We start from the raw sequence: 13,314 nt of genomic DNA, 5'->3' as shown, positions 1-13,314 counted from the left end.
GATTTGGAATTCGACCTTAATAGTATTTACAGCCGTACCTTTCACTTCCGTATTTATATAAGGCTCGAGTAGATGATGACTGACTTGGAGGCGCCAATAATAAAAACGAAAACATAAAAATAATACTTGTAACGTATTGTTTAGTAAATGTGTAGCACAGACTAAAAATATTCATAATTATGATATTTCTTTAATCGAACTTGTCACCGTTTGTTCAATCTGTTATTTGTTGCTCTTGTCTAGCGTCCCTGAAACCTTAACTAGCTGTTGTTTTATTGGCTAAGCGACATCACATGACGACACATGGCACGTGATTGTCAGCTGCGTTATGTTTGTTTCGTGTAAGAATGGTTTTCATGTTTACTAGTTTACTAACACCAGAGGGATTTCAGTTTTCTGAGTTCCCCTAAAGCTTACACAGGAGACATTAGTTTGTATAGGTTATCGCGCAGTCTCGGCAGTGTCAGGTTTCTGAATAAATATATATAAACAGATGTTGCAGTGTATAGTTGTGTTATAAAACGTTAGACCATGTTAAGCAGGCCTGAAGCGCGTGCACAGAGTGCATTAGAAGTTGTTCTCGTACCTGACAGTGGATTATGTCGAGACGTCGAGCTGAGTGTTAAAGCCGGAATGGCCGCTGGCTGTTCACTGCTTTGCTGTCTGAATGTTGACGGGAAACTGATGCTCCGTGATGTTTCTCTACCTGGCAGTCCGGTGCACGTGCTTCAGGACTCATACACAGAGTGAGTTAATGTCTTTTCACAAATCTCTAGCTTTTCCCTTTATATGGGCTGCCTCCTCTTCTTATTCATTCATTCATTCATGATCTATCTTTATGTCTGCCTGTCTGTCTGTCTTTCTATGTATCTATCTGTTTATCTATCTGCCTGTCTGTCTGTGGATCTATCTACATATCTGTCTGTCTGTCTATCTATCTGTCTGTGGGCCTGTCTGTCTGTCTATCTATCTATCTATCTGTCTGTCTGTCTGTCTGTCTCTTGATCTATCTGCATATCTATCTGTCTGTGGATCTATCTATCTATCTATCTATCTATCTGTTTGCCTGTCTCTATCTACTTATCTGTCTGTCTGTGGGCCTGTCTGTCTGTCTCTTGATCTATCTGCATATCTATCTGTCTGTGGATCTATCTATCTATCTATCTATCTACCTATCTACCTATTTGCCTGTCTCTATCTATTTATCTGTCTGTCTGTGAGCCTGTCTGTCTGTCTGTCTATCTGTCTGTCTGTCTCTTGATCTATCTGTATATCTATCTGTCTGTGGATCTATCTATCTGTCTGTGGATCTATCTATCTATCTATCCATCTATCCATCTATCTATCTGTTTGCCTGTCTCCATCTACTTGTCTGTCTGTGGGCCTGTCTGTCTGTCTCTTGATCTATCTGCATATCTATTTGTCTGTGGATCTATCTATCTGCCTATCTACCTATTTGCCTGTCTCTATCTATTTATTTATCTGTCTGTCTGTCTGTCTGTCTATCTGTCTGTTTCTCTCTCTATTTATCTGTCTGTCTATCTATCTGTTTGGCTGTCTGTCTGTGGATCTATCTGTATTTCTATCTAGACAGATCTGTCTGTCTCTATTTCTCTATCTATTTATCTATCTGTCTGTTTTGTAATATATCTATTATTCTATCTATTTATCTGTCTGTCTCTGTTTCTCTATCTGTCTGTGTGTCTGTCTATTTCTCTATCTGTATCTGTCTATCTGTCTGTCTGTCTTAAATGAGCGCTTTGTCCTGGTCAGGGTCACGGTATATCCGGAGTACAGGGTGTCCCATAAATTCAGCATCATAAGAGACCACTAAAACACAGCAAAATATACGCATTTATTCACAATACTCACTCAATATGTTCACTTTGAGTAAAATCATTTGGATTTATTCTTCCTTGCCCAGATACATCATGGACTGTAAAAATATATTTTTTAAAAATATTATTTATCCCTGTGATGCTGGACTTATGGGACAGCATGTATATCCTGGGAACACTGGAAACTAGACAAGCTGGATCAAACCCACGAGGACACAGGGACAGAAAGCCTAGAAAGTTTACACAGGCTGTAACGCAAGCTCCGGATTCATCAAAAGTTGCCCTCTTTTGCTCATCTACACTCTGTAAATCTCTTGTAAATCTTTTTTTCTAAACAAATCCTCAGCCATGATTGCAGTAAACATCATATTTTTTTTTTCCTTATCTTGTTTGATAGCTTTCTCTGGGAGGTGTCCACTGAGCAAAATAAATTCGACAAACCCAGACTCCTGACTATGACACCAGGCTGTAATCTTAGACTTCATGAGATTCATTCAGAAAGGCAACCGACCTCAGTGTCCGAGTGTGCTACAGACCGACTCCTGCAGCTTGTCAGTAAGGAATTAAGTGAGTGTTGAAACATGTTTTATATAAATATTTATATACATAGCTGGAATGTTATGGTTCATTTATATTTTTCTTAATTGCTAAACAGTTAACGTCCTGCATGCATTTCACTGGTGTAATGCGAGAACGTTAGCCAGAGCCCTACAGGTTTAACTTTATGCTGTTTAACCAGTGGTCGGTAATGGATTTTTTTATTGGGTAAATACTTCCAGAAGGCTATCTACTTACTACTTAGATCCAGTTTTAAAGTATTAGTCTTGAGGAAGGACTTGGTTTACTTCAATTAAATTGTGAATCATTATGTTGTGAAAACATTTCTGCCTTCTCAATAGTAATATCAGACTTTTAAATAATCACGTCTATTATACTGTTGCTGCTGGAATAGTATTTAACTTTGTCCTCTTCAACCAATCACCGTTACTGTTCCAGATGGGAGTAAGCTGGCCTCTACAAAACTGCTGTCATTCATGGACGGCCTCTGTCACTTCCTGCTGAACGGATGTGTCCTGGTACATCTTCAGTGGCAGGAGGGCTCTGCTGAGCCAGAGTTGCTGTCTTCTTGTGTCCTCAGCCTGCCTTCTGAAACTCAGGAAATGTTCACTGACTACCAGATCTGCAAAGGCATTTTATTTATCCTAACCAGCCCTGGGTTCATATGTATCCTGTTTATTAACTGACATGTTGAGCAGATGTCAAACTGTGGTGTGTTTGTGTAAAACATTGTGGGTCTGTCGAGAAAGTAACTGATCCAGTGACTGATTGTAATTCATTTGCTTTTATGTACGCTATATGGCCAAAGGTTTGTGGACACCTGACCATTATATCAATATACAGTTATGGGCTTACAGTTGCCTAGAATGTCTTTGTGTGCTGTAGAATTTAAGGTTTTCTTTCACTGGAACTAAGAGGCCCAAACCTATACCAGCATGACAATTTGAGCTCCATGAAGTCATGGTTTGCCAAGGTTGGTCTGGAAGAACCCTGACCTCAATCCCACTGAAAACAATTCGAATGAACTGGAACACTGACTCTACCCCAGGCCTCCTCACCCTACATCAGTGCCTGACATCACTAACGCTCTTGTGGCTGAATGAACACACATCCCCATAGCCATGCTCCAAAAGCTAATAGAAAGCCTTCCCTGAAGAATGGAGGTTATTAAAGTAGCAAAGGACGGACAAAATCTAAAATGGGATGTTCAACAAGCACATATGGGCTTGATTGGTCATGTTCCACATACTTTTGCCCTTATAGCGTACAAATAGTACACTACAGGACCACCACTGCCGAGATATTTTTTGAGTCGTGAACCATTCTCACCACAGCATTGACATGGTAGCGACATGTTGCACTGGTACTAGTGTACCGCACTTTTGCTGAGATCAACATAAAACCATCCAGGCAACAGCAGTCCTGTGGACAGAAACTGATCACTACTGGAGGCTCAGCAGCACAAATGGCAAGGAAAAAGGACCTATATTCTATAAATATAAATCTACAATGTGCTGCAAAAAGACAGGTATTTCTAATAAAGTGGCCAATAAATATTCTCAGTATCACTGTTGTGCCTGATGTACATGTACCAGCACCACACATGCTACCATGTCAATGCCACTGCTGTGCTCAGAATGTTAAACACTCAAATAATATCTTGTCTTATGATTGTGCCTTTTAAATGGTAGAGTGGGTCTGAGTCATTGTGCATAGAAGCAACTGGGCTACCATCACTAATTACAAAATTTGCGATGCAAGTTGCTGAGTTTTTTGTGCTTCTTTGTGGAAAACCACTTGAATTGGCGAAATTGTTTTGCACAGTCTTTCGCAGTGATGTGTTTGGGCCTTTTAGCTGTACTCATGTTCGACGCACATGAATCGAAGAGGGCTTTGGGTGAATGCGTGCTGTGATGACATCACACGACGTGTCTTGGCCCAAATCTGCAGAAAATCTGCCGTAAATTTTAAAAATCGCAAGCTCCTCCGAATATTGAGGAGTTCGCTCGATTTTGCGTTCATTTCTGCGATTGCAAAATCCTGGAGGGACCGATTATAGGCTTTCCTGATAAAATGGCCAGAAGTGCAGGTACCTGGACAAGTTTTAAGGCTGGATTATATTTGCTTTTAATTATGTGTACACGTACATAAGATGGCTGCTGTACCTGTCCTGCAGCAGCTACTTGTCCACGTGGTGCAATACCAGCGTAAATAACGGGGGCAGTATAGCACCATGTGACACTGTGTCCACAACTGACTAGCACTGGTGTATCAAATCGCATACTTACTGTACATACCTGTACAGTGTCCTAGACAGTTATTGATCTGATTTTTCTATTACGTTTAGTGTTTGAATTAAAAATAAATAAATAAAACCACTTACATACCTATGAAATGTCTGTTTTGCTAACCAGTTTTCTGAATTTTCTAGATTAATAAGTACTTTTCAGTCTGAGGTCAGAGTTTTCGATTTAAGAAGCCGATCGTGACAACAATCACGATTTTTCAATCGGGCCTTTCCTTAACTGTATCTGTCAGATGTCTTTGACAGTGCAGATGGGAAGCACCTTGCTACAGTGGATCTCGCTGCTTACTACATATCAGGACCGAGAGATGCAGAGCTTGTGGAATCTCTCGCTTCCTTCTGCCTTCTCCACATCTCACAAGACCTCAGCATAGCTGTGGCTGCCACCAGACAAAACCAAGCACTGGCAGTTGATCTCAATGATTATTTCAGGTGTGTTTAAGTCCGTTTCATAATGCTTGCTTGTCTTCCATGTCGTTTCCCTAAATGTTATGGGGACATTTTTTTAATGTTGTGTTTGCTGGCATATAGAGTAAATCTGCTCTTGCTAGATATTTTTGATAATGATATGAATGTGTAAATGTACTCACTTTGCATTCAATTCCTTCATTATGAATTTATTTATTTATTTATTTATTTATTTATTTATTTATTTATTTTACAGGATTCACATAAATCACTTGCACTGTCAGCAGGACCCCAGACCTCTTCCTCTCATACCCACAAAACCTTGTGATCAGGACAGCGTTGCCAACTCAACTTACAGTCAGTCTGTACTGGGTACCCACTTCCAAACCGATCAGTAAGGCAGTATATACCGTCACCTTTTGCATTCTTTCTTTCTTTTAAACAACTCCATATTCAGTGTGTGCTATCAGATCTGGTATTAAGTGCCAAATTATTATCATTATCCTGTTTGTGTGTTGGTACTGATCTACTGGTGGTCTCCGATTGGCTGAAACCATTCCTTGGTAGACACCCCTTGGTACTATTCTTTCCTGTGCTCTTTCGAGACCCAACTGAAAATATACCTTTATGTATGCAGAAATATATCATTCTTCGAAATCCTTAACCCTTTTCTTTGTTTGTAAAACTGTAAAGTGATTTAGAGTGTCACTATGTAAAAGATGCTTCATAAACAAGGGGTACATTTTACTGATAAATAAATCAGTGCTCTTTGATGTGTTCGACATGGTTTACCTTAGACCCTAACCACTCACTCAGTCTTAACGCTTTGTGTCCAGCTCATGGGAGGCAAGGCTGGCATTGCTCTATAAGCAAGCTAAAGCTCCAGTTCCTCCAACTCTACAGCTGCCGTGGTACAAAGACCTCCCTCGCGTTGAGTGCCGTCAAGGAGCGGCCACCGCCAAACTCAGTCAGTCCATTCTATCACCAGGGGGTGCTGTAATGTCTTTCAGTCTGCCTGAACGGACCACACCAACCGTGTTGACTGTCTCCGGATTTTCAGCAGTGCTTAGCTTTACCTCAGCTGGTAACAGCAGCACAACCCTGGCCTACTGGGACCTGGAAACTCAGAGTGTTACATATCATTATATCGATGTTCCAGCTTTGCCTGTTTGCTGGTCAGAAGAGGAACACCTCTCTCTGATTCTGAAAGGTGAAACGTGTGAACGTCACCATTTTACACATACACGCCAGATAAATGCTGTTTTGTCATAAAGCATTGGTCTGACTACTGCTGCCTGTGATTCGTTCTAATCCCTTTTGTTTGCACTTTTACTGGCACTTCCTAAGCAAGATGAAATGTTTGAGATTACAAAAAGTATGACTAGTTTGTGACGTGTCTGCGTGTGTTCGTTTCAGCATCAGGCATGTCTCTAGTGCTGTTCACGGTTTCTCAAGAGGAGCTGCTGAACAGACTGATGGTGTTTGGAAGTGCTGGGATGGTGGACTCACTGTGCCATCGTAATGCTTGGGGACGCTGTTCAATTCCTATCCATTCGCTGCAGGTGCACATAATCATCTCAGTTCTAACCATGAAAACAATGATTAAATCTGAAAGAGAAGTTTTTTTATCATAGGCTGTAATCTAAAAAAGTATGTGTATTCAGTGTTTGTGTTTGAACACAAATCCAACAATTTTTATTGTAATGGAAAAAACAACAATGTTTTATTGCATAATAGCATTATAGTATAAACAAATAGCTTTTTTGCCCTTTTTTTTTAGGCAGGACTAAAGAACCGGCAGCTGGACATGGTGGATTTCTTCCTGAAGAGTAAGGAGAACATTCTCTGCCCACCCACGAGCTACAGTCTGCCTGAGCACTCAGCCACCGCTACACAGATACAGCTGAAAAGTAAGACCTCTGTGGTCTTTTGTAAATTCAAAACTTTTTTGTGCATAAAATGAAGCTAATTTTTGGAACTTGTGATTCTCTCCAAATGCTAGCTTATGTTTATGAGCTTCTACAGAATCCAGACTGCAGTTCAGCACTCTCGTATTTGAAGCTTAAAAGTCACCAATTACCCACATTATAAACCGTTGTAATTTCTAATACTTCCAAATACAGCATGTGTGGTAATTACTTATTGAAATAGCTGTGAGATTCAGACGAATTATCACAATTAACGTTCCTGTATTTCTCAGTCTCAGAATTTCATAACACTGTCGCAGTTTATATTTAGAAGAATATCCTTCTAAATAATGTAGACTGAGTAAACATAATGTTCATTTTAGCATGTTTAAAATGTAAAAGTATTGGTGTACGAAATATATATGTGCATGGTGTACAAAATAATATCTTACTCCAATTAGCTCCGATGCGCTGCCTAGGTCTATGTTTTAGCTGCCCAGAAAATTACTAGGCTAAGATGTTGTAGCTAATATAATGTAATAACATAGAACAAGCTAATTAATTGCATCAATACAGCTTATGCATTATTCATTCATTCACTGATCTTCATTAACCACTTTATCCTGGTCGGGGTCCTGGATATGGATTCTAAACAGTTTTTGAACAGAGAAATGATTTCTGACAGCCTAAATACATACTACTGAGTGTGAGTAATGAACAGCTTTGATTGGAAAGAGCAATGGTAATTACTCACATGATTAAGCATACAAACCTAATCATAATATACTACAGATGATTTGATTAGACGGGCTGCACATTGAGGTAGAGGGAGGAGGAGTTGTTTGTTAAATGAGAGAGGAATAAAGAAAGCTGTGTACTCGGATGACTGACTCTGTGTAGACATAGATTGTGTACTGAAGTGATGCATTCTGACATTGAGCTAGATTAACTTTGTGCGTGTGCGCTCGTGCATTAGACTTCATATTAAACTATAATGAACTTTCCTTTACTTTCACACTATCCGTTGTTACCCAGATGAGGACGGGTTCCCTTCTGAGTCCGGTTCCTCTCAAGGTTTCTTCCTCATATCATCTTAGGGAGTTTTTCCTTGCCACCGTCGCCACCGGCTCGCTCAATAGGAATAAATTCACACACTTAAAATCTATATCCCGTGTTTATATGTTTCTCTAAAGCTGATTTGAGACAATTACCATTGTTAAAAGTGCTATACAAATTGAATTGAATTGAGCTAGATTAAATTTGTGTGTGTGCTTGTACAGTATTCTTATTTATTTTTTATTTTTTTTCCTTTTTGCTTTTTTTGCTCTTTTGTGTTTAGGGCGTAAATATAATTTTTCCTTACTTCATGTAATGTTTATTTGATTCTTTGTCACCTTGCCTAAACATGTATTACATAAAAAAACCTGGACCTTTTCATCTATAAATAGATAGATAGATAGATAGATAGATAGATAGATAGATCACGCGTCACAATTGAGGAACTCCGGTTTCATTCTGCCTTTAATGATTAATCTTAAATGAAGTGATACAGAAGTTTTCATTATTTAACTCTGGAGTAATGTATTGTATAATTGTATTCGGTATGTATTTTAGTTGTAGGTTGACATGATAAGCTGTAACTTGTAACCACAGTTGCATGAGTCTATACGTTATTGATTTATTTTCGTGCGTAATAGATGTTCAGGATCTATGTCCAGCATTGGATCTGCTTCAGTCTGCTATCCGAGACACAAACATCGAGGCTCAGAGTCGGCAGTTCTGCGAGCAGCTGCTCAGCATGACGCTAAACTTCCTCAATACACAAATCAGAGTCATCCTAACCAGCTCTCCAGGTAACATACACGCGCAGTTTATTCACAAATGTTTTTAAGACTCCTACGTAGTGGTGTTACTGATTCGTTCAAAGTATTCTCAATATGGTTGATGTGTAAAAGACAGAATCTGTACTAAGCTGAAATGTAATAAAGATGCAAAAAAACATATAATGTCATGTCTAGTGATATTTGTCTGTACAAGTTCTTCATTCTGCTGTTGCAGAGCTGGATGCTAACTTGCACGAGTGTGTGAAGATTTTGAATGGATATATCTCTGAACTGCGTACCTATTTGAGGAGGTACCCGTGGCTGGAAGGGGGTGAGAGTCAGACTCCTGCCTCACATGCTGCCTCTGCCTCTGATACCATCATTGAGAATGAGTGGGAAACATGCTCCATTGAGGTATGGGCCTCTATAGATAAAACATATCTATTGCCATGAATGTAGTAGTCACAAGCATTTCAGAAGTTGCTTTGATTTATATTATAGTCATAAACATGTTTCCTGTCTCTGTGCTGGTTCTAATTCTGGATTATTAGACGATTACTTGGATTGAATTTAGAAGTAATTCTAAATCAATATTTCTGATTTATTGGACAATTTAGAGCAGCAGATTTATTAGCGAATGTGTTCAGCCTGAGACTTATTACATTTAAACCACCATATAAACCACCTCAGATTTCCCGTACATATAGTTAATAATAATAATATTTACATTTAGACAATCTATATGCAGTTTTAATTCAAATGGAATGGAAAATCCTAGTATTAGTTTGAAAAGTGTCTGACCCGGATACACATTTTGCACGTTATTTGATTGATTCAATGAAATTAAACATATGCGTATGTTTCATTTTTAACATAATGAGTCTTTATTGGTCACATATACGGTAGAGCAAAGTGAAATTTTTTTCTTCGCATACCCCAGCCTGTCAGGAAGCTGGGGTCAGAGCGCAGGGTCAGCCATGATACAGTACCCCTGGAGCAGAGAGGGTTAAGGGCCTTGCTCAAGGGCCCAACAGTGGCAGCTTGGCAGTGCTGGGGCTTGAACCCCCAACCTTCCGATCAGTAACCCAGAGCCTTAACCGGCAAGCCACCACTGCCCCTGAGTAGTAACATGAGTAGTATCCCTCAATAACCACTACATCTGAACTTCCATAGACTACTAAGGGGCAATAGTTTGATACACCAATCGTGTTTTATAACAGCAGGACAAGGGTAAGCCCGTCAAATGCCTTCTGAATGCTGACTGGCTGGTGGTGACCACAATTTTCAAATAATCAGGTTATCCTAAGAAAACCCCTTACAGGCTAAATCAGAGATGCAGGAAACAAAATGTCAACCTATTCTGACAAGCAGTTATAAGAGAGTTATTTCACTGTTCCAGGGCCCCCTATTGACAGACACATCCCAAACTTGATGTTCGTCCTTCAAGTTCAAGTTTTATGAAATCTAAGCATTCACACCAAGCTTATTGATAATATATGAAAGCATTGTAGAAACATGGCCTCAGTTTCTTGCAGTGACATGATATAAGGTGTCAGAACACACAGTGTGCTGCATATGGGGCTGCATAGCAGCAAACTGTCTACCTCCGAAAGTGCCTACAATGGGCACGTGAGCATCAGAACTGGACCTTGGAGCAGTGGTAAAAGGTGGCCTGGTCTGATGAATCATGTTTTCTTTTACATGATGAATCATGTGGTCAGCTGGGTTTATGTGTGTCACTTACCTGGGGAAGAGATGGCACAAGCATGCGCTATGGAAAGACAGCAAGCTGGCGGGGGCAATGTGATGCTCTGGGCAATGTTCTGCTGGGAAACCTTTGTCCTGTCATTCATGTAGGTGTTACTTTGACACATACCACCTACCTAAGCATTGTTCCAGATCAAGTACACCCCTTCATGGCAACGGTATTCCTTAATGGCAGTGGTCTCTTTCAGCAGGATAATGCACCCTGCAACACTGCAGAAATTGTTCAGGAATGGTTTGAGGATCATCACAAAGAGTTCAAGGTGTTAAGTTGACCTCCAAATTCCCCCAGATCTCAATTCAATCGAGCATCTATGGGAGGTGCTGGACAAACAAGTCCAATCCATTTAAGGTCCCACCTCGCAACTTACAGCACTTAAAGGAGCTGCTGCCCACGTCTTGGTGCCAGATACCACAGCACACCTTCAGAGGTCTTGTGGAGTCCATGCCTCGATGAATCAGAGCTGTTTTGGTGGCACAAAGGGGACATACACAATATTAGGCATGTGGTTTTAATGTAATGGCTGATCAGTTTATGTGACCCCACAATACCAGTTTGTTGTGAGGGATATATTACACCTTCCTGCCTAATTTGGTGTTTCTGCACCTTACAATTCCTACTCTCCAACAGAAAAAAGAAGAAGAAACAAAACAATATGCTTCCAGCACAATCTGCTTGGAACACCAGTTAAAGTGTCATTAATAAGTATCTGGTTTGGTGTCTCAGAAATACAATTACATTTATATAGCGCTTTTCTAGACACTCACAGCACTTTACATAGTAATGGGAGGGGGTCTTCTCAACCACCACTTGAGGTGGTACCCACCTAGATGATGCGACTGCAGCCATACTGCGTCAGAATGCCCACCACACACCCGCTATTAGTGGAGAGGAGAGAGTGATGTAGCCAATTCAGAGATAGGGATTATTCAGGGGCCATGATAGATAAGGGCCAACGGGGGAATTTCACCAGGGTACCGGGGTTACACCCCTACTCTTTTATGATAAGTGTCCTGGAAATTTAAATATCCACAGAGAGTCAGGACCCCGGTTTAACGTCTCCTCTGAAAGGCGGTGCTGTATTTTACAGTATAGTGTCTCCGTCACTATACTGGGACATTAGGCCCCACACAGACCACTGGGTGAGCGCCCCCTGCTGTCCTCACTAATACTGTGCCACTTCCAGCAGCAACCTTAGTTTTCCCCAGGAGGTCTCCCATCCAGGTACTGGCCAGGCTCAACTCTGCTTAGCGAAACCAGGCAAGAACTGCAGGGAGATATGGCTCTGGCGAGAAATAAGTGTACACGTGTCTCTTTGTGTGTGTTTTGTTTGTGTGCATATTTTAGGAGGTTGTCCAACATGCAGTTTTAAACAGGGAGCTCCCACGTGCACAGGCTTATCTCCGCAGGCGTAACTGTCCAGAGCAGAAGCTGGAGGAACTGAAGAAAACAGGCCTGAGACTGGCCTTCACTTGTCTCACACACCGAGACCTGCAGCAGGCCACAACACTGCTCACTAACATGGTACACATGTTCATGGACCATTACATATACACACTCTGGCAGACAGTTTCAAAATACTATTTGAAGTTTATGTGTACACATTTTTCACTTCTTGTTGTCTGGGTCTCTCTCCTACTTCCTTTCTGTCTTTTCCCCTGTCACTCTTTTTCAGGGATTTAATGTGAAAGAGCAGCTCCACAATATCTGTGTTTACACGGCCGATCGAGACCTCAGGGCTTTTATGGTGAGTAAGCATGTCCTCAAATTATGACACAGACTGCAAACCAAAGCTGCCAAATTCCTTTAAAAAAAAAATTCATAAGTTGATAACACTGCAGTCAAATTGAGATCCCGGTTATAATTATGGGATGTAAATGGCCTGTCTGTTAACTGTTTACACTTGTAGCTCAGTTTGAAGTTTGAAATTATTGAAGCACTTTTGCTGATTGATTTTTTTTTTTTTGCTAATTAAACAGGTAGAGGAGTTGAAAAGACTTAATCATCTCTCCACTGAGGACTTGAAAAAAGTGGAGTTCATTAAACAGATTGAAAATTTGTGCTCCAGACCAGCAACAAGATGTTCAAAGACTTTTGACAAGAAAAGGTAAGGCAATTCATTTCGCTATGCCTTAGGGGTTAGAAATAAATCACACTATGATGTGAGTCATTTAAATGATTACTGTCCCAACCTATATATATTAAATCATACTATTTTGTGTTTTCTGACACAAATAAGAGAAGTATGTAGGTATGAAAAGAAGAGTGTAAATCTGAACCCACAGATTGTTTTTTTATTGGTAAAATCATTTAAATCAGGCATGTAAGCCAGCTTTATTTGTATAGCACATTTTATATATTAGTTGCGTATGCAAAATCATAAATTAGGCAAGAAAGTTAAATGATGAAAAGCAGATAAAGAAAGATGATTATCGTATGTTAAAAGAAAATTAGAAACTATTTAGAAAATTTGTCAGTTGTCAGCTAGATATTTAACCCTTTCTCGCAGTAAACTGGCGTTTCATTCCACCAGCAGAATGGAAATCAACTTATCGGACATTTGCAATCAGTGTAAACGGATGAATTATTTCACCGCTGCAAGTCTGTTATAAGATTAGTCAGGACACTGTTGGGTTTCTGTGTGTAGAATATCATGTCTCTGTGTTTAGCTGGGAGATGGGAAAGGGGAGGGGTATGATCCCCCTGCTAG

The 13,314-nt window shown here is 40.2% G+C and overlaps 1 protein-coding gene across 3 annotated transcripts in view; it reads left to right on the top strand.

The window, feature by feature from the left end:
- The first annotated feature begins 303 nt into the window (after nt 1–303).
- spg11 (SPG11 vesicle trafficking associated, spatacsin) overlaps nt 304–13,314 on the top strand; it is a 36,565-nt gene continuing 23,554 nt past the window's right edge. For all 3 annotated transcript variants that reach the window (XR_008387623.1, XR_008387622.1, XM_053641094.1), the window contains exons 1-13: nt 304–746; nt 2,236–2,405; nt 2,835–3,062; nt 4,935–5,133; nt 5,366–5,503; nt 5,946–6,319; nt 6,526–6,671; nt 6,890–7,019; nt 8,714–8,869; nt 9,075–9,253; nt 11,952–12,128; nt 12,280–12,351; nt 12,584–12,711. Coding sequence is in view for 1 of the 3 variants with exons in the window: in XM_053641094.1 (XP_053497069.1) it covers nt 532–746; nt 2,236–2,405; nt 2,835–3,062; nt 4,935–5,133; nt 5,366–5,503; nt 5,946–6,319; nt 6,526–6,671; nt 6,890–7,019; nt 8,714–8,869; nt 9,075–9,253; nt 11,952–12,128; nt 12,280–12,351; nt 12,584–12,711 (2,312 nt within the window). In the remaining 2 variants the exon portion in view is untranslated. The remainder of the gene's footprint in view (nt 747–2,235; nt 2,406–2,834; nt 3,063–4,934; nt 5,134–5,365; nt 5,504–5,945; nt 6,320–6,525; nt 6,672–6,889; nt 7,020–8,713; nt 8,870–9,074; nt 9,254–11,951; nt 12,129–12,279; nt 12,352–12,583; nt 12,712–13,314) is intronic.

This window comes from Ictalurus furcatus, chromosome 14 (assembly GCF_023375685.1).
Source record: "Ictalurus furcatus strain D&B chromosome 14, Billie_1.0, whole genome shotgun sequence".
Lineage (NCBI taxonomy): Eukaryota > Metazoa > Chordata > Actinopteri > Siluriformes > Ictaluridae > Ictalurus > Ictalurus furcatus.
The sequence above is the reverse complement of the archived record's forward strand: the minus strand, read 5'-3'. Positions and strand labels throughout refer to the sequence as shown.